This window comes from Podarcis pityusensis (assembly GCF_964106645.2).
Source record: "Podarcis pityusensis genome assembly, chromosome: 5".
Classification (NCBI taxonomy): domain Eukaryota; kingdom Metazoa; phylum Chordata; class Lepidosauria; order Squamata; family Lacertidae; genus Podarcis; species Podarcis pityusensis.
Window position 1 is genome coordinate 1891712 of NC_138032.1, and position 27775 is coordinate 1919486.

Below are 27775 nucleotides of genomic sequence, written 5' to 3' on the forward strand. Positions count from 1 at the left end.
GATAACTATATGTCTGGGATTCTTCAGCTGTGATTCCTGCATTTGCAGGGGGCTGATGACGCTTCCAAGTCTACGATTCTACGATTATTATTCTGTGGAGCATGTGCAGAAGGAGATCAAGGGTCTGGAAACCAGACCTCATGAGGAAGCTAGTCTGGAAGAGAGGAGACTGGATCTTCAAATATCTGAAGGGCTGTCTCATGCAAGAGGGAGCAAGATTTTTTCCCCTGATGCACCAGAAGGGAGGACCAGAACCAATCGATTTAAATTGCAAGAAAGGAGATTCTGACTAAACATTCGGAAGAACTTTGTGACAGTAAGGGCTGTTTGATGGTGGAACAGAAGTTTTTAATGTGTGACATCTTAGTGTATTTTTAATCTTTGCTGGAAGCCACCCAGAGTGGCTGGGGAAACCCAGCCAGATGGGCAGGGTACAAATAATACTTATTATTATTATTATTATTATTATTATTATTAACTTTAGCCACCCACTAAACTGCACCGTCTTCCCATCTTTGGATTTTTTTTGGTATTTTTATCAAGGGAATTCAGGTGTGTATAAGGCCTAAGAATATGCACTGCATGAAAATAGCCATGTAGTTTATTTATTTTGTTCCACTGTATGGTAAATATATACCACAGCGGTTTGCAAAAACAAGTTAGAAGGAATTTGAAATGGGGAAGGTGCGGAGATTAGCAGCAGGAGCTACTCCCATTTCTGAATCAGCAGGTTAGACAAACGTTGCCTGTGAAGCAGGTTCAGTTTCAGCGCTATGCCAAACACGAGCAGGAAGAAAGCTTCTCGGTGCCTCATTTAAACTTGGTGCTTGGCTGGTTCCTGGGTGACAGATCCTCTCATTTCACCTACAGGAAGGGTGGCTTGATTTAAATGAGCCAGTGGATGAGGATGTGTGAATTTCTCAGGTAAGCACTTGCTCACCTGCTGACACATTTCAACCAGGCCTTAGAAACTGTGAAGATGTAATTGAAACCAAGAGGACATCTGCATCACAAGCCTCACTCACACTTACTCTTCCACGCCCCTGTTGCAATTCCTACTGCAGGCTCCCAGGGTAGAAGCTTTTGCTATGGAATCATAGAAATGTAACTTTGGAAGGGAACCACAACGGTCATTTAGCCCAACCCTCTGCAATGCACATGCCCTCTTGATTTCAATTGCATTTTCACAGTTACTAATGCCTAATTAAAATATGTCAACATTCATGGTCCCCCTCCCCCTCTCATTTAATCTGTACAACAACTCCATGAAGTAGATTAGTCTGAGAGTGAGTGACTGGCCCAACATCACCCAGTGAGCAGCATAGTCAAGCGGGGAATTCAAACCCTGGTTTCCAGGATCCTAGTGTGACATTCAAACCATTTCTTCTTCTTTGGCAATCCCTCGTAGCCGAGTAAGATTGTCTTCCATAAACACGGTTTTAACAATGAGTCCGTAAGTGACTGTGGAGGCCAATTCTGGATCCACACGTTCTTCCACAGCGGGGACATTGGTTTCCAGGCGGGAGTTGATCACGGTGTGGATTTGCCAAGCATGCCTTCCTCTTAGCACGTTTCTCCCTTGCGTCCTGAGTTTGAGTGTCTTCAAAGCCCATGACACCTTTGGTAAAGGCTATTCTCCAACTGGAGCGCTCGCAGGCAAGTGTTTCCCAATTGTTGGTGTTTATACTACATTTTTAAAGATTTGCCTTGGAAGAGACTTTAAACCTCTTTTGTTGACCTCCAGCATTACGCTTTCCATTTTAAAGTTGGGAAAAGGGTAGTTGCTTTAGAAGACAATAATCGGGCATCCACACAACATGACCGGTCCAATGAAGTTGATGTTGAAGAATCATTGCTTTGACACGGGCGATCTTCGCTTCTTCCAGTACACTGATATTAGTTCGCCTGTCTTCCCAAGTGATGTGTAAAATTTTCTGAGACACTGTTGATGGAATCTTTCAAGGAGTTGGAGATGGTATTTGTAAGTGGTCCATGTTTCACAAGCATATTGCACTCTAACCACTACCCCGCCACTGGCTTCTCTTCTCTTCTCTTCTCTTCTCTTCTCTTCTCTTCTCTTCTCTTCTCTATGAAACCATGGGGAGCAGTCATCCAGAGATTTGGAGCACGATGTCACCAAGTTGTCGATGCCATTCAGCTCTCACTGCATTCCATCAGGAAAGGGTGTGAAGGTCTTGCATCAATGCCTGGAAGCAGTGATGGGCTGGATGGCAGCCAGTGAACTGAGGCTGGATCCTGATAAGACAGAGGTACTCTGAGTGGGTGGTTCCCATGTTTTGGGAAGGGTTGTGGTCCCTCTGAAGGAGCAGCTTTGAACCCTGGGAGTACTCCTGGATTCCACCTTGTCCCTAGAGTCTCAGGAGGCACCTGTGGTTAGGAGCACACATGCCAACTTAGTCTAGTTTGCAAGCTGCAGCCATTCCTTGACCAGCATAGCCTGGCATCAGCTAGCCATGCTCTAAGTGACCTCCTCTTTGGACTACTGCAATGCTCTTTGCTCTGGATTGCCCTTGAAGATGGTCTGGAGGCTCCAGCTAGTGGTAACTAGTTTATATGGGGCAGCCCATTGGAACCTTGTGGCACCAGTCCTCAGAGCACTACACTGGTTACCAGTTAGCCATACTGGGCCTAATTCAAGCTGTAAGCACTAGAATAAAAAGATAAAGGTACCCCTGACCATTAGGTCCAGTTGTGGCTGACTCTGTGGTTGCAGCGCTCATCTTGCTTTATTGGCCGAGGGAGCCGGTGTACAGCTTCCGGGTCATGTGGCCAGCATGACTAAGCCACTTCTGGCAAACCAGAGCAGTGCACGGAAACGCTGTTTACCTTCCCGCTGGAGCGGTACCTATTTATCTACTTGCACTTTGACGTGCTTTCAAACTGCTAGGTTGGCAGGAGCAGGGACCGAGCAACGGGAGCTCACCCCGTCGCGGGGATTCGAACCGCCGACCTTCTGATCGGCAAGTCCTAGGCTCTGTGGTTTAACCCACAGTGCCACCCGCATCCCAAGCACTAGAATATTAAATGTTAAATGTTATTTTAAAGAGGTTTTAAAACTGCATTGTTTTGCTGTTTTGCTGTCTGTTGTTCTGGTCTCCTTTGGGAGGATCATGGAATCATAGAACTGTAGAGTTGGAAGGAACCCTGAGGATCATCTAGTCCAGCCCCCTGCAAGGAGTGTTAAATAAATATGCACCAGCCTTCACCAACCTCGCACTCTCCACATATTTCGGCCACCACCTCCTCCCTCAGCTTAAGAACACAGGAACCTAAGATGAACCTGCCAGAAGAAGCCACTGGTCCATCTAGTCCAGCATCGTTTTCTCTCACTGGCCCCAAAGGGAAACCTGCAAGCAGAATCTGAGCACAAGAGCAACATTTGTAGAATCACAGAATGGTAGAGTTGGAAGGGGCCATGGGGGTCATCTAGTCCAACCCCCTGCAATGCAGGATTTTTTCGCCCAACGTGGGGGTCAAACCCGTGACTCTGTTATTAAGTGTCTCCTGCTCTACCAACTGAGCTATCCCAGTTCACACCCTCTCCCTCTTTTTTTTTTTTTTTTACTAACAAAAAGTTTTATTTATAAAGAACTACAATTCAACACCAATGTAGAAAAGTTACTGAAAATTATGCAAGGACAAATTAAATAACTGGCTTCATTCTTCACTCTTCAAACACCAATGGTAGAATTGGGAGTGATACCATTAAACCACTGCATATTTTCTTCTATAGGTTTAAAGATTAAAATAATAAGCAAAACAGACTCAATAGCTATTTATAGTTAGAAACACTCTGTAGAAGAGTAATATTGTCTCCTTTTAACATGATTTGACCCAGCTGTTTCCTTGATTTTGTCTTGGAGTGGCTTCAGATGTCTTCTAAACATCAGATAGTTGTTTATTTCTTTGGCATCTGATGGGAGGGCGTTCCACAGGGTGGGTACCACCACCGAGAAGGCCCTCTGCCTGGTTCCCTGTAACCTCACATCTCTTACTGAGGGAACCGCCAGAAGACCCTCAGAGCTGAACCTCTGTGTCCGGGCTGAACGATGGGGGTGGAGACACTCCTTCAGGTCTACTGGGCCGAGGCCGTTTGGGGCTTTCAAGGTCAGCACCAACACTTTGAATTGTGCCTGGAAACATACTGGGAGCCAATGTAGGTCTTTCAGGACCAGTGTTATGTGGTCTTGGTGGCTGCTCCCAGTCACTAGTCTAGCTGCTGCATTCTGGATTAGTTGCGGTTTCTGGGTCACCTTCAAAGGTAGCCCCACATAGAGCGCATTGCAGTAGTCCAAGTGGGAGATAACCAGAGCATGCACCACTCTGGCCAGACAGTCCGCAGGCAGGGAGGGTCTCAGCCTACATACCAGATGGAGCTGGTAAGCAGCTGCCCTGGACACAGAATTGACCTGCGCCTCCATGGACAGCTGTAAGTCCAAGATGACTCCCAAGCTGCACACCTGATCCTTCAAGGGCACATATTGGAAGCATCCCAGCCGATCCCAGGGATCAGAAAAACCAATAGGGGTGGTGGAAGCCAAGAGATCTTGACCGTTCTCCTGTTTATGGAGCCTGTCTTGTTTGCTTCTTCTTCTGTTGTTTTCTCCACGATTGGATCCCCTCTGTGGTTAAGCCAGCCTTGACAGGTAAATCACCACTTTAGCAGCACTGTTTTGTCAAGGGCTCAGCGAAGCCCAGGTGAAATCCACCGAGTCATCAGGATGAAGCAACCTCAGGATGAAAACAATGAGCTGAACTCCCGTATCGGAGGAGTCCTTGTTTTGCAAAAGTTGTGGTTTCGCTTGATTGGAACAGCAGAACAATTAGGGTGGACACTGTCTGAGAATTACCTGGTGGAGGATTAAGGAGCAGTGCAAACACCACAGAGGGACTTGGCAGCTGCAGAAGAACAAGAAAACAGTTATTTTCCAAGGCACAAACTATTTATGGGGTTTTGGAAATATGGTACCGAGATTAGAACCCCACATTTGGCACTAACAGCCCCCTTAAGCCTCTCTCTCACTCCTTGAGCAAACATGTAATTAAAGGGAGATATAGACGGCAGGAGAGGGCTGGATTTAAGCCCAATATACACTTGAGCCAACCTAGGTGTTGCATCTGGATTTCAGATGCAAGAAATTTTAAACTTGGAGACGGTCCTTGATCTGAATCAAAGTCTGTAGGGACCAAGGAAAACAATAGGGTCCCAACTTTCCCACCTAAAAATGGCAAACTGGATCTCAGCATTCATTTCATTCCACAAATATTCCAGTTCTGCCTGTTTGACTGTATTGGCACAGAGTTTGGCCCCTCTGTTATTTGTTTGTTTGTTTGTTTGTTTGTTTGTTTGCATTTATATCCCAGTTTTCTCTCTCTCCAAGAAGTTCAAGGTGGCATGGATAGTTTTTCCCTTCCTTCCTCATTTCATTTCCACAACAACTCCGTGGGCTGAGAGGTAACGAGTGGCTCAAGTTCACTCAACTACCTTCATGTCCGAGCTGCGATTTGAACCCTGGTCTCCCTTGTCTTAGCCCACACTGGCTCAGAAAAGAAAAGAAAGGTTGCATTTGAATGGATAGAAAACAATTGGCTCATTGTAATGATGACTAATCTACTACACGAGAATACATGCAAATCAACCCAACTTACATATTTATTTGAGAGTTTGGGCCTAAAAAAGGGGTGCTGCCCTTATATCAATTGATTTCAGGGTCATTTGCAAAAATGTAAACAATAAAAATATAATTTCTATCAAATCATAATAAAATTGAACTCAAAAGTGGAATAGTAGGACACAGGCTGAGAAAAACTCTACCTGGTATTTCACATATTTTCCCGATGCTAAAAATGTTTAAAATGCATTAGATATAGTTCCCAGCACCTTTTACCTATCAAAAACTTATTCCTGATGTTTAGTCGCAATCTCCTTTCTTGTCACTTGAAGCCATTGGTTCGAGTCCTCCCTTCCAGAGCAGGAGAAAACAAGCTTGCTCCATCTTCTACGTGACGGCCCTTCAGATATTTGAAGGTGACTATCGTATATCCCCTTCCAGTCTCCTCTTCTGCAGGCTAAACATCCCCAACTCCTTCCAGTGGCAGAAGAAGGGGGTGCAGTGGGGGCGGTCCATCCCGGGGGTCATCCATGAGGGGGGTGACAAAATTCCCCCTGGGCAGATCACTGCACTGCCCCCCTAGGTGCCGATCGCCGCACCAATCGCCCCCTTGAATGCCAATCACCCCCAATGGGTGCCAATTGCTGTGCCAATCGCCTTCCTGGGCAGCTCCCCCTGCCCCCCTGGGCTGCTTGCCCCACCCCCTGGGTGCATGGCATGTGTGCTGCTCTGGGGCAGCACCCCCTGGGACGCTTCTCCTTCCCCCGCGGGTGGCTAGCTCCGCCCCCGGGTGCACAGCATGTGCGCCGCTCTGGGGGCTGGAGCAGCTAGCTCCACCTATGACTCATTCAACCGTTCCTCATAAGTCTTGGTTTCCAGATCGTCGACCACCTTAGCTGTCCTCCTTGGCACGTGTTCCAACTAGTCAATGTCCTTCTCAAAATGTGGTGCCAAGAACTTCACCCAGGGCTCCAGGTGGGTTCATCCCAAAGCAGGATAGAGAGGTAGTGATACTTCCCTTGATTCCCCTTACAGAAGTATTGGTACCTCTGAAGAATGATGAGTCTTCCCCCAAAACAGCAATAAAGTTAACACACAAGTCACGAACGATTTCAACACTCAGTGTGTACATGATAGTAAGAAAGGTGCTATTGAGTCAGTGTTTTTAATTAGGTATCCTTGCAGCATCGGTAATCTCTCATCCCTTGCCACTGCTATGCCCTTAAAAGTAAAAACCACCAAGGGAACAGGGTGGATCCCAAAATGAAGGCGTCATAAGGGATGGAATGCATGATGTGCCCATGCGCGCGAAGCATGCTACGGTGGCCTTTAATGGAGGCACATGGCTGGCTCTGACTCTGCAAGGAGACAGGAGGCTGGAGCAAAGATTCCTTTTCATCTTGCTGCAATGGATGAAATCGCTGCATTTTTCACACCAAAAACACAGCAACCCTGAAATACCCAGGCTTAACCTTTTGGTGGTGCTTAACTTTCATTGGGAGCACTCAGGATGCGCTGGCAAACTCAAGCGAAACCACTAGGGGGCTCTCCGAGGACTCTGATTTAAATAGTGAGCCACAGGTGCAGCCGACTTTAGTTTGGGTAGCTCCTCCATCCAGCAACCTGCTCTGAAATCTCTCGGATTACAAGCGCAGAAGTACAAGCAGACGCTCGCTTTGCTCCTCCGTCAAGGTTGCTCAAAGAATCGGCTGGGCTCCGGCGCTGATCGATCCCCAAAGCTCCAAGCCTTTGGAAACTTCCCAGGAGCTCCGGTGCAAAGGAGATGGCCAACAGTGGTCTACAGATGCTGGGCTTCATCCTGGCCTTCGTCGGCTGGGTGGGCTTGATCATCTGCACGGCCATGCCCCAGTGGAAAATTAACGCCTATGCTGGGGAGAACATCGTGACAGCCCAGGCCATCTACCAAGGTCTCTGGATGAACTGCGTCACACAGAGCACAGGACAGATGCAATGCAAAGCCTTTGACACCTTGCTCAGCCTCCCAAGTAAGTGGTTTGCTAGATTTCCTTTCGGTGCTGGGCTGCTGGGTTGCTCTTCAGTTCAGCACACCAGGGCTGTGGTGTCAATAAACTGCCTTTCTTGGTGATCAGCACTACAGGGACTAAGAATTCCAAGACAGAAGAGGCAGGATAACTTTTACAAGTTGTCAAATTACACACCTCAACAAGAAAAGCAGGCATCTCCGTGCCGCACACGGCCTTAGAGACGGAAACTTTTGGTTTCACTGGGGAAAACTTTTTTTTTTTTTTGAAGTTTTATTCGAATTTGGGATTTTTACATACATCATATTATCTCCTTCCAATTCTAAATTTACCGTACAATTTTTTCCTTTCCCTCCCTTCCCACCCCCCATATCCATTGGAAGGGTTCAAACTATTATCCTCAGCCAGGGGCATAGTGTCTTTAGTTTCCACCGAATGTCTTTTGTTCCAGTAGTTTTTATCCATGGAAGATAGGGGTTCCATCTGTTCCTTATCGTTGTGGACTTGCCTTTCCACGTTGTTTCCTGTGACATGACTGCGACAATGTCCGACTGAAGAAGTTCAAACAAATAACTATTCCATGCCTCTACTGTCCATTTTTCTCTATCTTTCCAACCTAAAGCTATCGTTGCCTTTCCCGCTAATATCATAGCTTTGAAGATAAACTGGTCACCTTTCTCTATAGCCCTGTTTCCATTGTCATGAAATCAAAGTCTACTGAAAGCTTCACTTTAAAAATTTCATTAATAACCTTTAGGGTTTTATTCCAGAATTCCTTTACCTCTGGGCATTCCCTGGGGAAAACTTCTTAACCAGACTCAGGGAAATAATTTTTTTCAGGCTACAGAGGCATTTCTTAGGCTTCTACAAGGTCCCAGAGCATCAACGAAGTCCTTTGGTCTTCTCTAATTCAAAGGCCACTTGGCTTTTCAATGCTTTCTTTTACTGCTTACACATCTTAAATGTATACATCCGTATTTCCCCCCAATCCCAACTGCACTCCATACCCCACAGACAGGACTCTCTTCTCGGCTACCATTGCCTTAGCACAACAGTATCAGGCTGGTTCACAACAAAGAGCTCTGTGAGGTCGATTGTCACAATGCCCATTTTACAGATGAGAAACTGAGGCTGGCAGGTGGCAGTTTTCTCAAGGCTGCTCAGTGGAGGTGGGAGCTCTTCTGTCTGCCTTTCTCTGCAAAAGACTCCTGGTAGTGAGAAAACAGTTGCTAAGGCACGTAGGAAACTATTGGTAGGGATGCAAATTCCTCTTGTAGGTTTTGTTCAAGATACGCTTGAAAATCCTTCTGGCTGCTTCTCACAAGGGTGGGGACAGTAATTATGTAGTATCTATTTTGGATCATTTTTTAATGGTAGCCAGCTTTGGAGTTTCACATAACTCATTCCTCTCTGATGAGATCTGTCTAGTTCCAAAACACACTACTTTTTCATCTGAACTATTGATTCCTATTGACTCACATTTGTGATTCTCCCTTCCCTGACCAGGGATGATGTGTGTTGAGGTTCTAGAGGGCAGTTGTTAAAAGTACAGGAGTTTTACGGAGCTAAAACTGACATGTGTACATGTGAAAATTGGATTCTTCGCGGACAGCGTTTTTCACAGTTCAAGTTACTTATTTGTCCTTGACAGAAGTTTAGAATTTGACAATGTTTGAGATCGATTTCAGAAGATTTGAGAGGTGACATGCAATGGTATTTTGTATTTGGCAATATGTAACAGATGATAGGTCATGAGAGTTCACCAGGGACGTTTGTCGGAATCAGACCCTTAAGAAACACTGTACAATGTTGTTCTGCCCAACAACAGCCCTGAAACAGCAAGTCTGAACTGTCCACATTTTAAGGGCAATTGCATAATCAATCTTCTAGATGTCCTTCGGGATCTCTTCCGACTCTACAAGTCCTTGAATCTATGATTTCAATTTGAATGTCAAATTTTCTGTTTATTGATTCTTAAAGTCATATCCTGCCTTCACACGAAAATGTGCCTCTGGCAATGTGAGCAGCCAAACTGAAATGTTGAGGAACGTCAAATACATCTGAAGGTTTTGCTTCACCTCTGAAGAGGCAGATATAGGCGGAATCATGAGATATCACTGCTTCCCTGGGTTCCAGTATGGATGATTTTAGTCACTGAACGAGAAAGAAGTTGACATATTGGCTTTTCCTTATGCCTTTTGCTCACCCCAAAACAGTTGCACCCCAAATCTGAGGTTGGATGGCCAGATTAATACATTGCAGAGGGTTGGACTAGATGACACCGGGGGGTCCCTTCCAACTTGATGGTTCAGATGTCAGCATTAGTAGCAGAAGCTTGTTCCCAGGGATCTTTGCTAAGAGTCCTGGAAGTAACCAAAAGGCTTGAGGGCTCACAGCTGAGATGCAAAAGCCACTTTTCAGCAGCGGCTACTGACTGCTGTGTCACGACAAACTTGTCCGTATCATGTAACATAAGTCTTTATTCCTCTGGGTAGCTGGAAGGAAAGAAAGGGGGGGGGGGAGAATAATGACTATAATTTGATTTAACTAAATACTGAGGCTGGCTTGGCAAGTGCTGTTTCTGGGGGATGGAGGGAGATGATTTAGCAACGGTGGACACAATTAGCAGAGTTTGGGGTTTAGGAATTTGGCGAGGGTTTCCTGCGAGTGTTTTCATGCTGTTCCTAGAAAGAACCTGTTGGCTGGCTTTCTCGTTGGTACTAGCAAGGTGACCAGATCCCTATCCCGTGGCTGCCAGAGCTGAAATTAATTGGGGCGCACAACTTAGGCGGTGCCCGTTCACCCTCTGCGGGGCACAATGGTCGCTGAGTTCACATCGGGCATTCAGGCAACAGCCTGCGGATAGATAGCGTGTGCGCAAGTGGAACGAGGTGTGCTCACAATCTCTCCAAACCAGAAGTCATGGCTTGGGCATAGCTCCTGTTGTGCGCATTTGGGTATGTGTGTGTGGGTGTGGGTGTTTGTGTGGGTGTTTTGGTGTGCTTTTGCCAGCTCAGCTCTCCTTTCCAGGAGTGGGTGGAATAAGCATGAGCTTGAGGGGGGATAGTTGGAAAAACAGGCAATACCTCCCATCACACACACTGATTCCTGGTTGTGTGTCCAGATCCTGAGACCTCCCCCATAAATACAGTGGTACCTCAGGTTGCATACACTTCAGGTTATAGACTCTGCTAACCCAGAAATATTACCTTGGGTTAAGAACTTTGCTTCGGGATGAGAACAGAAATCATGCTCCGGCAGCACAGCAGCAGCAGGAGGCCCCATTAGCTAAAGTGGTACCTCAGGTTAAGAACAGTTTCAGGTTAAGAACGGACCTCCGGAACGAATTAAGTACTTAACCTGAGGTACCACTGTAAAAACACATTTGACTCAAATTTTGGTTTTGGTTTTTTGGCAGAATTTAGGCCACAACTTTACTGATTACAGATAAGTGAGTGGTTGCATAGGCTCTGGCTCGACTAGCTCCCTATGCCCACGGTAGGTAGCGCTGACCCAGGGCGCACCATAGGTCAGCCAAGGGTAAACACCTGGGGAAGGTCAAGAGCCTGGGAGCAGACTCTGTCCGCTTCCCAGATGCTCCCTGGGACTCAGGCACAGGCACAACCCCCAACTGGGGTTGACCAAACCAATTAGAGTCCTTGGATTCCTTTAAAGCAGCCTTTCTCAACCTGTGGGTCCCCAGATGTTGTTGAACTACTACTCCCATCACCCCTAGCTAGCAAGGCCATTTATTATTATTATTATTATTATTATTATTATTATTATTATTATGAGGTTGATCTTCCCATAACATGTGCCTTCTGTGAGGAGGACACGATATAGGAAAATTTTCAAAGCTCCGATTTGAAAATTTAGAGTTTGTGCTTGATCATTTGGAAAGCAGTGGACTCTCCTTCACTGGAGATTTTTTTAAACACAGGTTGGATGGTCATCTGTCAGGGCTTCTTTAGCTGTGATTCCTGCATTGCAGGGGGCTGGACTGGATGACCCTTGGTGGCCCCTTCCAACACTACAATTATTTGAGTCTATGGATTTCTTCTAGCTCGACTTCAGCCATTCCAGTTAAGACATTTTATGCGTAGCACAGAGAAAGAGAGAAGTTTTTCTCCCTCTCTCCTAACACTAGGACTCAGGGACTTCCAGCAAAGGGGGATGTTGGAAGATTGAGGGCAGACAAAAGAAAGTCCTCCTTCATGTAGCCCATAGTCAAACTGGAACTCACTGCAGGATCACCAACCTCAATGGCTTTAAAAGAGGATTGGACAAATTCATGGAGAAGGAGAGAGCTATTGACGGCTACTAGTTCCACTTTGGAGGGCAGTAAGTGCTCAGGGACGCGGGTGGGCTTGCCGATCAGAAGGTTGGCGGTTCGAATCCCCGCGACGGGGTGAGCTCCCGTTGCTCCCTCCCTGCTCCTGCCAACCTAGCAGTTCAAAAACACGTCAAAGTGCAAGTAGATAAATAGGTACCGCTCCGGCGGGAAGGTAAACGGCATTTCCGTGCGCTGCTCTGGTTCGCCAGAAGCGGCTCAGTCATGCTGGCCACATGACCCGGAAGCTGTACATTGGCTCCCTCGGCCAATAAAGCGAGATGAGCGCCGCAACCCCAGAGTCGGCCATGACTGGACCTAATGGTCAGGGGTCCCTTTACCCTTTACCTTTAAGTGCTTAGGGAGGCCAGTCGTTGTAAGCTGCAGGAGGGGAGAATCCACCTGGCAGGTTACACCAATAGAGCCACCTGTTTGGCCACTGTCAGAACAGGATGCTGGCCTAGATGGGCCACTGGTCTGATCCACAAGCCTCTCCTGATAATCTCATTTTTAAAAGCAAGAGATTTGGGCCAGAAGGAAACATGATCTTGGGCACCCTTCTTGATCCTAGACGGCTACAAAGTCCAGGTTGACTAGGGCCTTTCCATCATAAAAAGACCCTCTGTGCTTCCTCAGAGGCTCATCCTTGCCTCCATGTTTGTCCCTCAGTGCCCAGCACTGAGCTCTGGCACTGGAAAGTGGTGCTGGGTCTGATCTTTAATTAAGCCCTGCTCCCAGCAGAGTCAAACTGCTCAGCTATTCTGAGGGCGTCAGAAAGCACCTCTGTTCTGGCTCCTGTGTCTGTAGCTGGTGCCACAATCTGATTAGCAACCTTTTCTCACTCAGCAAATCCCTCACGGTTTCCTGCTGAGCTCTGTCTGAACTGGTAAGCCGACTCGTCAGGTGGCTTCCAAATGGTTGATAAATGCATGGTGGCAGAAGCTTTAGCGGGCATGCGCCCGCCAGCTTCTCGAGTACGTCCTGCGATGTGGATTCAAGCCCACAAACACATCCCTGGCCTCTGAGACGTTTAAGGTGCCAGAAGCTCCTGTGTCGCACTTGCTGCAGTTGCAACTGGACAGGGCAGCTGGCTGGTGTGGCTCCCCTTCAGGAATTTGTCAAGGACACTTTGGAGGCTTGAACGACTAATGAGAAGAGGGCGAAAGAGCTTTGATTCCTGCATTTGCAGGGGTTGGGCTAGATGTCCAATTCTGTTATGCTATGATGCTATGAAAATGTACTTGCAAAGTCTGGCCTAAGGTGTTGAGGCTTTTTAATCCCATGTATGCATGGTGATGCTGGTGCTACTCAGCAATGCTCACACACTTCTACCCTTCTCTGTTTCATGCTCAAAACAAGCCTGTGTGATAGATTAGACTGAGAGATTGTGAATGTCCCAGTGAGCTTCGTGGCAGAATGGGGAGTTGAAACCTGATCTGCCAGGTCCTAGTCCAACCCTCTAACTGCTACACAATCTGGGCTCTGTAATACACTCTGTCCATGTTCAGAGACATGCTTTCCTTTGTTTATTGCTTCACACTGCTTTGGGAACAGATTCTGGGTTTGAACCAGACCTCAACTGAAGCCACAGTCCCTTACGCCAATGGTTTTCAACCAGTGTGCCATGGCACCTTGGGGTGCCTTGAATGATGGTCAGGGGTGCTGTTGGCAACACTGTCCTCTGTCCCTCTTTCCTCCCCTCCCTCCTCTGATGCCCCCTTGAGTCTCTGCCTCCCAAAGGCTTGCACAGCTGTTTCTTGCAGCAGCCCTGGTTACAAGTTCCCCAGGCGAATGGTGTCTCTGACGCTGGCCAGGGGGTGCTGGTTGCCAGGAGCTGAGGTGGCCTTGGAGTAAGCAAGCAAGCGGGTGAGGGAGCCCAGCCAGATAGTCTGCCAGCCCTTGCTGTTGAGAATGGACAGACAAGTCCTAGGCCCTGTGAGGCAGTGTGAGGAAATACCTCTCTTTGGGTTGGGGGGGGGTGCAGCTCAGAGACGAGGGGCAGCAGCAGCAGATGCCCAGAGGACTCCCAAAAAGAGGAGAGAGGAGGCTGAGGGCACACTCCACAAGGGAGGGTATCGAAAAAGGGTGAGAGGCTGCCATTTCTGCAGGAAGGGGTGACATAACTGGGCTCCTGGGCCCCACAGGGGAGATGCAGAAAGAAGGTAGTTGGTCAAGGGAGCCGTGGACTCAAAAACATTGGAAACCTCTGCCTTAAGCCCCCAAAATCTGAGAACGTGGCAACTCAGCCTGCCAAGATGACCTTTCTGTTCTTTGGATAAGACATTGATGCAAGGGTAATTAAAATCCACTCCCTGACACCCCGTATTGCATCCGAGTTCTGCAAAGGGATCGTCGCTCAGTTTCTCCCTGGGTCTGAGGAAAGGTATCATTTGCAAGTATTAATAGGATGCAGGGTTTATTTGCCTCAGTAAGCCGCCATCCTCTCTGTGCCTGGGTGTTGCCACCCAACATCCCATAGCTTCACGACTGATTCTCAGGCAGAACCTGTCTCCATGCCGGGGCCACACCCTGGCAATGCACGCACACCCTGCCTTTCCCTGTTTATGAGGGCTAGTCTGGATCCTTCCCCTGGAAAAAGGCTGTCTCTGTTTCGAGCCTATTTTTACTTTTGGGGAATGCCTTTTAAATGATTTGTGAGTGTGCCCACACTCAGCCTCATGCTCCTTATGCTCCACAACCTTTTTCCCTATCACTCTGGAAATTATGTATCTTTAAAAATTTTATAACACTTTAAATAACACTTTAAAAATTTTGTGTTGTGGGGAGCAGCTTACTTAAGAAGTAAGCTGGATCAGGCAAGTGGCCCATCTGGTCCAGAATCCTGTTCTCACAGTGGCAAATCAGACGCCCCTGTGGGAAACCAGGAAGCAGGATTCGAGCACAAGAGCAGCTCTCCCTTTCTGTGGTTTCCAGTAACTGGTATTCAGAATTTTACACATCACTTAGGAAGACAGGCAAACTAATATCAGTGTATTGGAAGAAGCAAAGATCACCCGTGTCGAAGCAATGATTCTTCAACATCAACTTCGTTGGATTGGTCATGTTGTGCGGATGCCTGATGATCGTCTTCCAAAGCAACTACTCTATTTCCAACTTAAAAATGGAAAGCGTAATGCTCGTGGTCAACAAAAGAGGTTGAAAGGCTGTCTCAAGGCAAATCTAAAAAAATGTAGTATAAAAACTGACAACTGGGAAACACTGGCCTGTGAGCGCTCCAACTGGAGAACAGCGTTTACCAAACGTGTCATGGGGTTTGAAGACACTCGAACTCAGGATGCAAGGGAGAAACGTGTGAAGAGGAAGGCACGCTTGGCAAATCCACACCGTGATCAGCTCTCGCCTGGAAACCAATGTCCCCACTGTGGAAGGATGTGTGGATCCATAATTGGCCTCCACAGTCACTTACGGACTCATTGTTAAAACCGTGTTTTTGGAAGACAATTTTACTCAGCAACGAGGGATCGCCAAAGAAGAAGAAGATTCAGAAGGATTGCTCCCTTCAGTTGTGGAGTCAGAGCAGAGTCGCCATAGCTCGTAGGCATCAAAAGCCATGGACTGGCCTAATCCAGGCTTTCTCAAACTCGACCCTCCAGATGTTTTGGGCCTACAACCCCCATGATCCCTCGCTAGCAGGACCAGTGGTCAGGGATGATGGGAATTGTAGTCTCAAAACATCTGGAGGGCTGAGTTTGAAGAAGCCTGGTCTAATCCTCTTTTAAAAGCCATTGAGGCTGGCAGTCATCACTGCCTCCTGTGGGAGAGAGTTCCAAAGTCCAACTACACATTCTGTAAAGAAGGACATTCATTTCCATGCTCTGAATCTTCCAACATTCTGCTTCATCTGCTGTCCATGAATTCTAGTGTTAGGAGAGAGAGAGAGAGAGAGAGAGAGAGAAACTTTTCTGCATCCATTCTCTCCATGCCACGCATCATTTTATAAACTTACTATCATGCCATTTTATAAATTTCCATCACATAAATTTGTGTCGAAAGTGTGGGATATTAAGGAAAAAAATGGCAAAGTAGCAGAAGGCAGGGAAGGAGAAGATGGCAGTGAATAGATCTGCTCCTTTGAAAGCACCACTTTCTTTCTGCAGATGGAATTGGGTGAACGTTTGATGGAGCCACACACAAAATGCCAGGAACCATGGGCTGATTTTTGCATGGATCCATGCATCTGTTCCCCACTTTCTTGAGCGCTGATCCTTGGTGTTGCCAGGGAGTATGGATCAAGCCAAAATGAACTGAAGGAGTCAAGGAGAATTGGACGCCACTGGTTTGCTCTGACTAGGATTTTGCTAGATGATTGAATATGGATTTGGTAGATGTGCCAAGATCCTTGAAGAAGGGTGTGGCAAAAATGATGATAAATGATTTAACAGGCACCTGAGCAAACCGGATTTCCAAATTGGTTTATGTCACAGCTGCAGAGGTAACCAGATGACCTCACTCTGCCTGATACTTAACACTTTGCAACTGCGCAATGCTTGTTTTTTGGGGGGCGGTCAGGTTTCCGATAACCAAATGGTGCTCCATGATTGTGGGTTGAATCTGGGTGTATCCACACAGAGTTCAGCAAAAGCAATCATGTGACTGCTCCTGAGCGCAGCCAAAATTGCAGGTCAGTCCAAATTTTAGCTTCTGCCACATTTGAAGAGCGGCCAAGGCAGGTTGGAGGGTGTTATGGAGCACGTCAGTCTTCCCACATGCTGCTCTGGGCTTCTTCTGCAGTGTGTGGTTTGCCCCTCTTGCGTGATTCATCTTCTGCTCTTGCCCTAACATCACTCCATCTTCTTGGATCATCATGGAGGTATAGATTGCCTAGGGTGTTTGATAAAAGGCAGGAGAGAGGGAGATCCTGGCTTGCAGAAAGAGCTAGATGCCCTGTCCTGAGGTTAATATTTCAGTAGCTCTACTCTGAACAAGGGACGCGGGTGGCGCTATAGGTTAAATCACAGAGCCTAGGGCTTGGAAATCAGAAGGTCGGCGGTTTGAATCCCCACGTCGGGGTGAGCTCCCGTTGCTCGGTCCCTGCTCCTGCCAACCTAGCAGTTCGAAAGCATGAAGTACAAGTAGATAAACAGGTACTGCTCCGGCGGGAAGGTAAACAGCGTTTCCATGCGCTTAGTCATGCTGGCCACATGACCCAGAAGCTGTACACCGGCTCCCTTGGCCAGTAAAGCAAGATGAGCACCGCAACCCCAGAATCGTCCGCAACTGGGCCTAACAGTCAGGAGTCCCTTTACCTTTACTCTGAACAAAACCTAAGTCAGGCTTCCTCAACCTCGGCCCTCCAGATGTTTTGAGACTACAATTCCCACCATCCCTGGCCACTGGTCCTGCTAGCAAGGGATCATGGGAGTTGTAGGCCAAAAATATCTGGAGGGCCTGACTGAGGAAGCCTGACTTAAGTGGACTCCTGCCTCTGCTCTTGATGAGAAGCCCATGGGGCACAGTGGGACAAGGCAGGCAGGTGTTTTAGCACCAAGGTCAGCTCCAGGTGTCTTTACTCCTTCCAGCCTGTGCCCCTTCCTTGTGGTCCAGAAGGCCTTAAATGAGCTGGACTCTGACTTGAGCCTAGGATGCCTTCTCATGCTGCTCCTCTCTGGCAGTTTCCTTCGCAAATTCAAATGTCAACATGGGGAACTCAATCCCTGCCCTACATGGAGGAGCTTGATTCCTCAGAGGGTACCAGATTCATGTGCTTGGATGCCATAGGTGCTGACTGGGGGCTCCTTGACTCATGAGCCCCAGATTGGATAGCTTTGGACTGTGGCTCAGGCCTGATCCAGATGCCAGGATCAAGGTTGGTTTTTGACACCTCTCCCTCTGCTGCTGCTGACCTTCTGCATCTGACCATCCCCTCTGCCTCCATGTCAGAATTTGAGCTCAGGTTTTTTATTTATTAAATCTGTATACAGCCCTATATCTGTAGATCTCAGGGTGGTTCACAACATAAAATTACAATAAATACAGCATATTAATAAAAACAAAGACAGCCCAATAACGCCCCCTTTCAGAAGGCATTTTCAAAGGCCTGGTTGAAGAGGAACATTTTTGCCTGGCACCTAAAGGTGTATAATGAAGGTGCCAGGTGAGTCTCCCTGGGGAGAGCATTCTACAAATGGAACCACAGAAAAAGCCCGTTCTCATGTTGCCGCCCTCTGGACCTCTTGTGGAGGAGGCACACAAAGAAGGGCTTCAGACCCTATTTCAGACCTCAGGGTCTGGATAGGTTCATACGAAGGGAAGTGGTCCTTGAGGTATGTTTCCCACTAGGTTGCTTTCCTAGTATCCAGATCAAGTGAAGTAATAGCACTGCATTATTATGCCTCAATCAGGCCACACCTGGAGTCTTATGTCCAGTTCTGGGAACCACAGTTTAAGAAGGATGTTGACAAGCTGGAAGGTGTGCAGAGGACAACTAAGATGTTTAGCCTGGACAAGAGGAGGCAAAACAATAGCCATCTTCAAATATCTGAAGGGCTGTCCCATGGAAGATGGAGCCGCTTGTTTCTGCTGTTCCAGAGGGCTGGACCCGAACCAATGAATTCAAATGACAAGGAAGGAAATTCAAACTCAACATTAGGAAGAACTTTCTGAGGGCACGAGCTGTTGAACAGTAGAACAGACTCGCTGGGAGGTGGTGGACTCTTCTAGTTTTTAACCAGCTATTGGGTGGCCTTCTGCCATGCTTTCATTGAGTTTCCTGCATTGCAGAAGTTTGGACTGGATGACCTTGGGTTCCCTCCCAACTCTACAACGCTGTGTTTCTATGATCTTCTTCCAAGCATGAGGAACTTTCATCTTGTGGAATCTGATGGCCAGGCGAGCCACTGCTTGCCTTTCCGGCAACACCTCCTTGTGGAATGACAAGCCTTTTATATTGTTCAGAATCCAGACCCCAAGCCTGTTCCTCTCCCTTCCCAGAACAGCGTCCTGTGTGCTCTTCCCAGGCAGGCCTGCTCTTCCACTGGCCTCTGCCAGCGATGGAATTTAGGGCAGGGTCTCAACTGGAGTTTTTCCTTTGTAGTGGGTCTGCTCCCTGGCTGTGTGGTAAACATCATGACAGGAAGAGGGTAGGGCAGCTCTCTCTCTCTCTCTCTCTCTCTCTCTCTCTCTCTCTCTCTCAACACCAGTGCCCTGTGGTGGCAACTTAGGGACAATTGCATTTATCCATTCTCTTAGAACCTCTTCCATCATCACCCCACACAACACACTATAGTGTCTATCTGTGTGTTTCTTAGGAACTGCATGTGTTTTTGTGCAAAGTTATTGATAGTATAATGCACTTTACATATGCTCATGTTTTTTTTTTTTTTAAAAAAAAATGTTTAAAAATATGTAAGCTATAGCCAAAGGTTGACAATGGAACAGATTATCTAAAGGGATTGTGGCCTCCCCCACACTGGGCAAGCCATATGTTGGGGGTGTTTTTGCTCTGGATTTCCTGCATCATTGAGTGGGAGGGTTGGGTAACAGGGACATCTCATTTTCTAGCCTATGCTTTTATTATACGTATTCCTTGGCTGGAGAAAGGCATTGCAAAATTCAGAGAAGTGCAAATTTCAAAGGACGGACGGCTGTGTTCCAGTTCTTGTGTTAGTTTAGAAAGTGGAAATTAATTTTTGGTGTTGTTTAGTCATTTAGTCGTGTCTGACTCTTTGTGACCCCATGGACCAGAGCACGCCAGGCACTCCTGTCTTCCGCTGCCTCCTGCAGTTTGGTCAAACTCATGCTGGGAGCTTCAAGAACACTGTCCCACCATCTCGTCCTCTGTCGTCCCCTTCTCCTTGTGCCCTCCATCTTTCCCAACATCAGGGTCTTTTCCAGGGAGTCTTCTCTTCTCATGAGGTGGCCAAAGTCTTGGAGCCTCAGCTTCAGGATCTGTCCTTCCAGTGAGCACTCAGGGCTGATTTCCTTCAGAATGGATAGGTTTGATCTTCTTGCAGTCCGTGGGACTCTCAAGAGTCTCCTCCAGCACCATAATTCAAAAACATCCATTCTTCGGTGATCAGCCTTCTTTATGGTCCAGCTCTCACTTCCATAGCTTAATTGTGAACAGAAATTAATTCAGTTGTGATACCTTTACAGCAGGGTGTTGGACTGGATGACCATTTGGGTCCTCCCCAACTCTACAGTGTTGTGGTTCTACAAATTCCTCCCCCTCTCTACTTCCAGATGACCTCTTTCTTGAGCATTTATCCTGATTTGTTTGCATAGGGTGTTCAGGGAAGCAACACCTTTTGTTTTATCATGTTTTTAATATTCTGTTGGGAGCCGCCCAGAGTAGCTGGGAAAAGAAGAAGAAGAAGAAGAGTTTGGATTTGATATCCCGCTTTATCACTACCTGAAGGAGTCTCAAAGTGGCTAACGTTCTCCTTTCCCTTCCTCCCCCACAACAAACACTCTGTGAGGTGAGTGGGGCTGAGAGACTTCAGAGAAGTGTGACTGGCCCAAGGCCACCCAGCAGCTGCAGGTGGAGGAGCAGGGAATCGAACCCGGTTCACCAGATTACGAGTCCACTGCTCTTAACCACTACTCCACACTGGCTCTCAGCCAGATGGGGGGTATAAATATATTATATTGTTTTTATACTTGGTGTTAGGTGCTCAGTCTTGGCTGGGGAGGGCGGGGTATAAATAATTTTTATTATTATTATTATTATGGGGAGGGCGGGGTATAAATAATTATTATTATTATTATTATTATTATTATTATTATTATTATTGTAATATAATGCCACCATTTCTTGAGCATCAGTTCTGCCTTGTTTGCTTTGAGGTCATGCAACATCCAGTAATTGCCACCTCACACTTTCCTGTGCCATTGCTTTCCTTATCAAAAAAGTCTGATTATTATGTTTTGGCAAAGTGGAGTGATTCACTTTAATTGTGCAACCTTGCACACAACTGCCTCTGAGGTCAGAGAAGGAAATGCTTCTGAATCCCACATTGTGGGAGAATGGTCTTGTGCTTGCCGGTTTCTCACACACATCTGGTTGGCCACTGTAAGAACAGGAAGCTGGGTTTTTAATGTATTTTTAATCTTTGTTGGAAGCCGCCCAGAGTGGCTGTGGAAACCCAGCCAGATGGGCGGGGTACAAATAAATTATTATTATTATTATTATTATTATTATTATTATTATTATTAAACAGACCCCCTTGGACCTGTTCCAGCAGACTCTTCTTTCATGTGAAATCTCTGGAGTGTGGCTGAATCCCACTCACAAAAAGCAACAACCTGGAAGGGGTCAGATGTAACTTACTTCCAAGTAGAAGCAGAAGGCGCTGTTTATGGATTCTCTGTTGTGAAGGAAAAGCTACTCGCTATTAACTTGGCTAAGGGATGCAGGTGGCTCTGTGGGTTAAACCACTGAGCCTTGGCCTTGCCGGTCAGAAGGTCGGCGGTTTGAATCCCTAAGACGGGGTGATCTCCCGTTGCTCGGTCCCTGCTCCTGCCCACCTAGCAGTTTGAAAGCACGTCAAAGTGCAAGTAGATAAATAGGTACTCCGGCGGGAAGGTAAACAAGGTTTCCGTGCGCTGCTCTGGTTCGCCAGAAGCGGCTTAGTCATGCTGGCCACATGACCCGGAAGCTGTACGCCGGCTCCCTCGGCCAATGAAGCGAGATGAGTGCCGCAACCCCAGAGTCTTCCAGGCCTGGACCTAATGGTTAGGGGTCCCTTTACCTTTTTATTAACTTGGCTATGAAACATTTCACATTTCTTCCATGGAAGGATGAAGGAGGCCTTTGGATATTAGAGGACAAATGCCAAGGAATGACTCCTCCATTTTGGTCCTCTTTGCCTATAGCCTAGTCCTAGGCAGGAAGGTCTGATCTGGAAAGGCCATCCCTATATGCTTGTTCTCCTTCTTGGTAGCACAACAAGAAATTTAGGCTTTTCTCAGCTCTAACCAAGACTTTGAATTGTGCCTGGAAAACACTGATGGGACAGAGTCAGGGTGCGGCTGGGGGTTCATTTTTATTTTTTTGCAGAAGCTGCTCCCTTTGGCCACTCTCCAGAGTCAGCCCTGTGTAAGAAATCTTTTATAAGCAGTTATCCTTTGAGCAGGAATCTGCCTTCAGCCTCTGCTAAAGGGAGGGGAGGGAGTAGCAGCCGGATGTGGGTAGCAGCAGGGAAAATTACCACATCAGAAATAACTTTTTGGGACATCCAGGCTGATGACAACAATAAGTTTGGGGCAAGGCAGGGAGCGTGTTGATGAACCAGGAGGGCGTGCAGCGCTCCAAGTTTAAGAGTCACACGCTGTGTTACAAAAGCCTTTGAGTGCAACGTTTGGAGGAATATAAAATGCAGAACCGAATTTCCTGTGGGGATTTGGGACAGGGCTATTGGCTCAAGAGATGCTCCCCCCCCTCCCCCACATAAGAACATATTAAGAGCCTGCTGGATCAGGCCAAAGGCATCCTGTTCTCAACGGTGGCCAGCCAGGTGCCTCAATGGAAAGTATCCAGAAACTGGCATTGCTGCCTCTGGCTGTGGAGGCCATCATTTCCTCCTGTGGCAGTGAGTTCCACCGTTTAAAATTATTTACAGCATAGACTACCCCACTCAGAACACAATGGAACGTCTAGTCCAGGCACAGGCAAACTCGGCCCTCCAGATGTTTGGGGACTACAACTCCCATAATCCCTGACCACTGGTACTGTTAGCTAGGGATGATGGGAGTTGTAGTCCCAAAACATCTGGAGGGCTGAGTTTGCCTATGCCTGGTCTAGTCCATGGGTGGGCAACCTTTGCCAACCTGATGCGCGCATCCTGTCATGGGTAACCTTCCAGTGATTGGCAGGGCCAGAGTAAAATACAAAACCTCTTCCAATCTGCTTTTCTCCTTACAGGGGGAAAGATACGCATGTCTGAATTGGGGGGGGGGGGTTAGTGAAAGAAACCGCTGGCAGGCAGAAGCATTAAGCGCTTCCTGCTCCCTCCACAACCATTGGGCTCTCAATTGAACCCCCCCAAAAAACCCCGTGTGTTTCTTTAAGACTGGAGTTAGTTATGCACACCTGCACGTATCATCTGGCTCAGTCCTTGGAAAGCCCCACGGATGTTGCCATCCAAAAACATTTCTAGCTGGGGATTCCCACATGAGCTGGCTGCGCCGTGATTCATCCTGACTCCTTGCCTCTGTTCCTGGCAGTATCAGTTGCATCTCCATATCCCTGGCTGGTTTCATCCATCCTGCGCTGCCCTTGGGCAATACCAGCCCTTCTCCTGAAGTCTTGGGCTTTGCGGTTAGAGAGTTGGCAGTCCGCAGGTGCAGAAGCACCTGTGGCCACCTGGCTACCTCAAGGAGACCTCACAAAGACCACCTGGAGCACTTCTAGGAGGTTCTCACCTTGGCTTTCCCACAGAACAAGAAGAACAACTTTTTGCTTTTCCGTTAGTTAGTTTCATATTAAAATGCCAACCAAACTGATTTCCCCCCTCCACTTTCCATGGTGTTTTTGACCTGCTTTCCCATCTGTGACTATGATCCTGGCTCATGTTGACTTGACTGGAGAGCCAGGGCTCCTTCCAAATCCTCTCACATCCATTGAAGAATCTTCCTGTGAGTTCTCATCGCCCACATACACAGGCTTCTTTTGAACCTCCAAGGCAATCCTCTTAAGATCATGGTTGCGTATGGCTGCAGAGGAGGGTAACGAAATATGATCAAGCCATATGAGGAATGGTTGAGGGAATTGAGCATATATGGCCTGGAGAAGAGTAAGAGGTGATATGATTGTTGTTGTTTAGTTGTTTAGTCGTGTCTGACTCTTCATGACCCCATGGACCAGAGCATGCCAGGCACTCCTGTCTTCCATTGCGTCCCACAGTTTGGTCAAACTCATGCTGGTAGCTTTGAGAACACTGTCCCACCACTGTCCCCCCCCCCAAAAAAAATATGTAAGCTATAGCCAAAGCTTGACAATGGAACAAATTATCTGAAGGGATTGTGGCCTCCCCCGCACTAGGCAAGCCATATATTGGGGGTGTTTTTGCTCTGGATTTCCTGCATCACTGAGTGGGAGGGTTGGGCAACAGGGACATCTCATTCTCTAGCCTATGCATTTTAATACGTATTCCTTGGCTGGCGAAGGGCATTGCAAAATTCAGAGAAGTGTGAATTTCAAAGGACAGCTGTGTTCCAGTTCTTGTGTTGGTTTAGAAAGTGGAAATTAATTTTTGCTGTTGTTTAGTCATTTAGTTGTGTCCGACTCTGTGTGACCCCCTGGACCAGAGCACGCCAGGCACTCCTGTCTTCCACTGTCTCCCGCAGCTTGGTCAAACTTATGCTGGTAGCTTCGAGAACACTGTCCCACCATCTCGTCCTCTGTCGTCCCCTTCTCCTTGTGCCCTCCATCTTTCCCAACATCAGGGTCTTTTCCAGGGAGTCTTCTCTTCTCATGAGGTGGCCAAAGTCTTGGAGCCTCAGCTTCACGATCTGTCCTTCCAGTGAGCACTCAGGGCTGATTTCCTTCAGAATGGAGAGGTTTGATCTTCTTGCAGTCCATGGGACTCTCAAGAGTCTCCTCCAGCACCAGAATTCAAAAGCATCAATTCTTCGGCTTTCTTTATGGTCCAGCTCTCACTTCCATATGATATGATATCCATCTTCAAATATCTGAAGGGCTGACGCATGGGAGATGGAGAAAGTTCCTTTTCTGCTGCTCTGGGAGGGAGGACCCGATCCAAGGGATTCAAGTTACAAGAAAGGAGAATACAACTAGACATTTGGAAGAACTTTCTGGCAGTGAGAGCTGTTCGACAGTGGAACGGGCTCCACTGGGACCTGGTGGACTCTTCTTCCTTGGAGGTTTCTAAACAGAGGTTGGATGGCCATCTGTCAGGGATTTTTTAGCTGTGACCCCTGCATTCCGGGGGGGGGGGGGTTGGTCTAGATGACCCCTTGAAGTACTTTCCAAATATTGTTGTTATTGTTGTTTAGTCGTTTAGTGGTGTCCGACTCTTCGTGACCCCCTGGACAAGAGCACGCCAGGCACTCCTGTCTTCCACTGCCTCCTGCAGTTCCGTCAGACTCATGCTAGTAGCTTCGAGAACACCGTCCAACCATCTTGTCCTCTGTCCTCCCCTTCTCCTTGTGCCCTCAATCTTTCCCAACATCAGGGTCTTTTCCAGGGAGTCTTCTCTTTTCATTGCAGTCCATGGGACTCTCAAGAGTCTCCTCCAGCAGCATAATTCAAAAGCATCAATTCTTCAGCGATCAGCCTTCTTTATGGTCCAGCTCTCACTTCCATACATCACTACTGGGAAAACCATAGCTTTAACTATACGACTTTCCAAATCTACAGTTCTATTATTCTCTAGGAGAACTTTAGATCTGCCTTTAATCCCTCAGCCGTGTCTTCTGCCAAAGTGTAGCTATTATGTGGGTGGTATTTTTGCACATCTTCCTGGGAAGTCAGAATTCCAGAGATCTCTGCTACTGACCAGCAGCGTCATGTGTGGCCTTAAGGTAGCCTGAGCCTCCTTTACGGTCATCTGGAGGGTTGGCGGTCCATGTTTACCCAGGTGTTAGAGGAAGCCGTCCATTTGGTCCTCGATTTGCTCACCCAAATGACTTAGGTATGTGTGTGATAAGTGTTAGGTTTGGCCTCAAGTCATTTCTAAAAGATGGTTTGCCTACAATTAACAGGTTTTGCCCCATAACTCATTTCCTGGGTTCTTGTTTTTATAATGCTTACCTTCTCGAAAAGTGGTTGTTCTGGTTTTCTTAGGCATTTTGGTTGTGTGTTTTGCTTCTTTGTTTCCCTAAGGAGTATAAAGCTTAGCTTCAAAGATAGGAAAACTGTTTTAGTTGAGATTCCTGCATTGCAGGGGGCGGTTAGACTAGATGACCCCAAAGGAAACGTTCCAATTCTACGATTTTCAGTGCCGCTCCCATCACAGCTCTAAAAACACAATAACAAGATTTGCACATTCTCACTCTCGTTCCTCAGGTCTGTGGAACATCTGGGACTCAAAAAATGCCATTAGATTGATATCAGTGATGTTTCTTGCGGCATCAGTAGGGGAAAGGCACAATTCTGCCATAAGGAGGTGATGGGTGATGATAACTTTAAAATCAGCCCCCTTCTCCCTCCCTTCTCCTCCTGCTGCATTGCAAATTGCTTGGGTTAAAATCACCAAAAGAAGACTCGCAGACATAAGTGGAGGAGAGGTTACATCCATTAAGCCATAACAAGTTGGAGGAACTGCATGCAAGCAATTAACCAAATTAACAGAATTTAATTAACCAAATTAAGAGAATTGCAGGCAGGAAGGCCTTTGCTAACTCCAGCAGGGAAACATCCCTCGAGCTATCTTGGCACAGAACCAGAGAATTGTAGAGTTGGAAGGGACCCAGTGGGTCATCTAGTCTAACCCACATAGTCAAACCATGGAACTCCCTCCCACTGGAGTCAGTGATGGCCCCCAAGTCAGATGGCTTTGAAAGAGGATTGGACACATCCATGGAGGAGGAGAGATCCTGCTCACTGGTTTCCCACAGGCAACTCTTTGGCCACCGTGAGAGAAGGATGGGTCCATGGCCTGATCCCGTGGGCTTTTATTATGTTCTTATGTAGGAATCACAGCTAATGCAGCCACCAGGTGTGACTCCCCAGTTGAGGACAAACCTCAAAGATGAGCCTGGCAAGGGCACCTAAAGGCAACTGCAACGTCCAGCAGACATAAGCACGGCCCAATCATGCCTCGGTTTACCTGCTGTTTTCCTTCCCGCTTCCTTCCCTGCCGATATTTATGGCCAGCAGTAAGCCGCCATGCCACACAATTGCCTAAACGGCAGTCGACTTTGTCCCTACAATGTGGGATAGGCAAAAAAATGAGGGAACTTCAGGTCAAGAAGGAATTGCCCCTGCAAAAATTCCTACTTCAATAGTCTAAGAAGGGCGGGAAGGTGCTATAAAGCAGAAAGCAAGAGGCAGGAGAGGAGTCAACTTATAAACTGAGTTTTACCCTCCACCCCCCAATTCTCCTTTTGGCCTCACGTGGACATCCACCTAACCCCTTCCATCCAGGAGGGTCAGAAACACTCTTCTCTTCTTCAGCTGTGGCTCTTGAATTGAAAGGGTTCGGAATAGGTGAACTTTGGGGGGGGGGGGGTCCCTTCCAACTCTACAACTCTACGCTTCTTTCCAGGGTCAGAGTGAGGTCAAACACACTCCCACAGCTTAATATCCTATGCACTTTAAAAAAAAAATTGTAGAGGGGGGCTATTGGGATGTTTTCATTGTTATTATATATGTTTTATTATGTATTCTTTGAACCGCCCTGAGACCCTCAGGTATAGGGTGGTATATAAATAATGATAATGATCCCAGGGATGGCATTGCTGGGGTCATAAGCCCCCCTGCTGGCCAAAGGATGAGGATGATGGATTTCATTTGCACCCCATCCTTCCTGTAAGGAGGTCTCAGAGCAGCGTACAGAGTGCATGCGGAAACAGACTCCCGCTGGGTTCAGTCTGAGCTGCTGAAATCCTCCAGATCATTGCGCCTTTTCATCTTTGGAAGTGAGCAGCTTAGAGCCAACACCCTAAACAAAAACAAAAAAAACCACAAACTCAGAGCAAATAAAAAACTTTTTACAAGATGAACCGGATCTTGTGAACCAAACAAGTCCAAACCCCTTTATAGGCAAAGCTGAAGAAGAGGCCAGAGGCAGAATTTTGTTCTCGGCTTCAAGGAATCCGGATGCAAGCATTCCCTGCTTTTTAAAAATAATTGTGTGGGACATCGCTCCCCTTACACCCACCCCCCA

The 27775-nt window shown here is 47.3% G+C and overlaps 1 protein-coding gene across 1 annotated transcript in view; it reads left to right on the forward strand.

Moving 5' to 3' along the window:
• Positions 1 to 6975: 6975 nt before the first annotated feature.
• CLDN1 (claudin 1) overlaps positions 6976 to 27775 on the forward strand; it is a 29836-nt gene continuing 9036 nt past the window's right edge. The window contains exon 1 of the mRNA XM_081007552.1: positions 6976 to 7639. Within this exon, the coding sequence (XP_080863678.1) occupies positions 7417 to 7639 (223 nt within the window). The 5' untranslated portion in view covers positions 6976 to 7416. The remainder of the gene's footprint in view (positions 7640 to 27775) is intronic.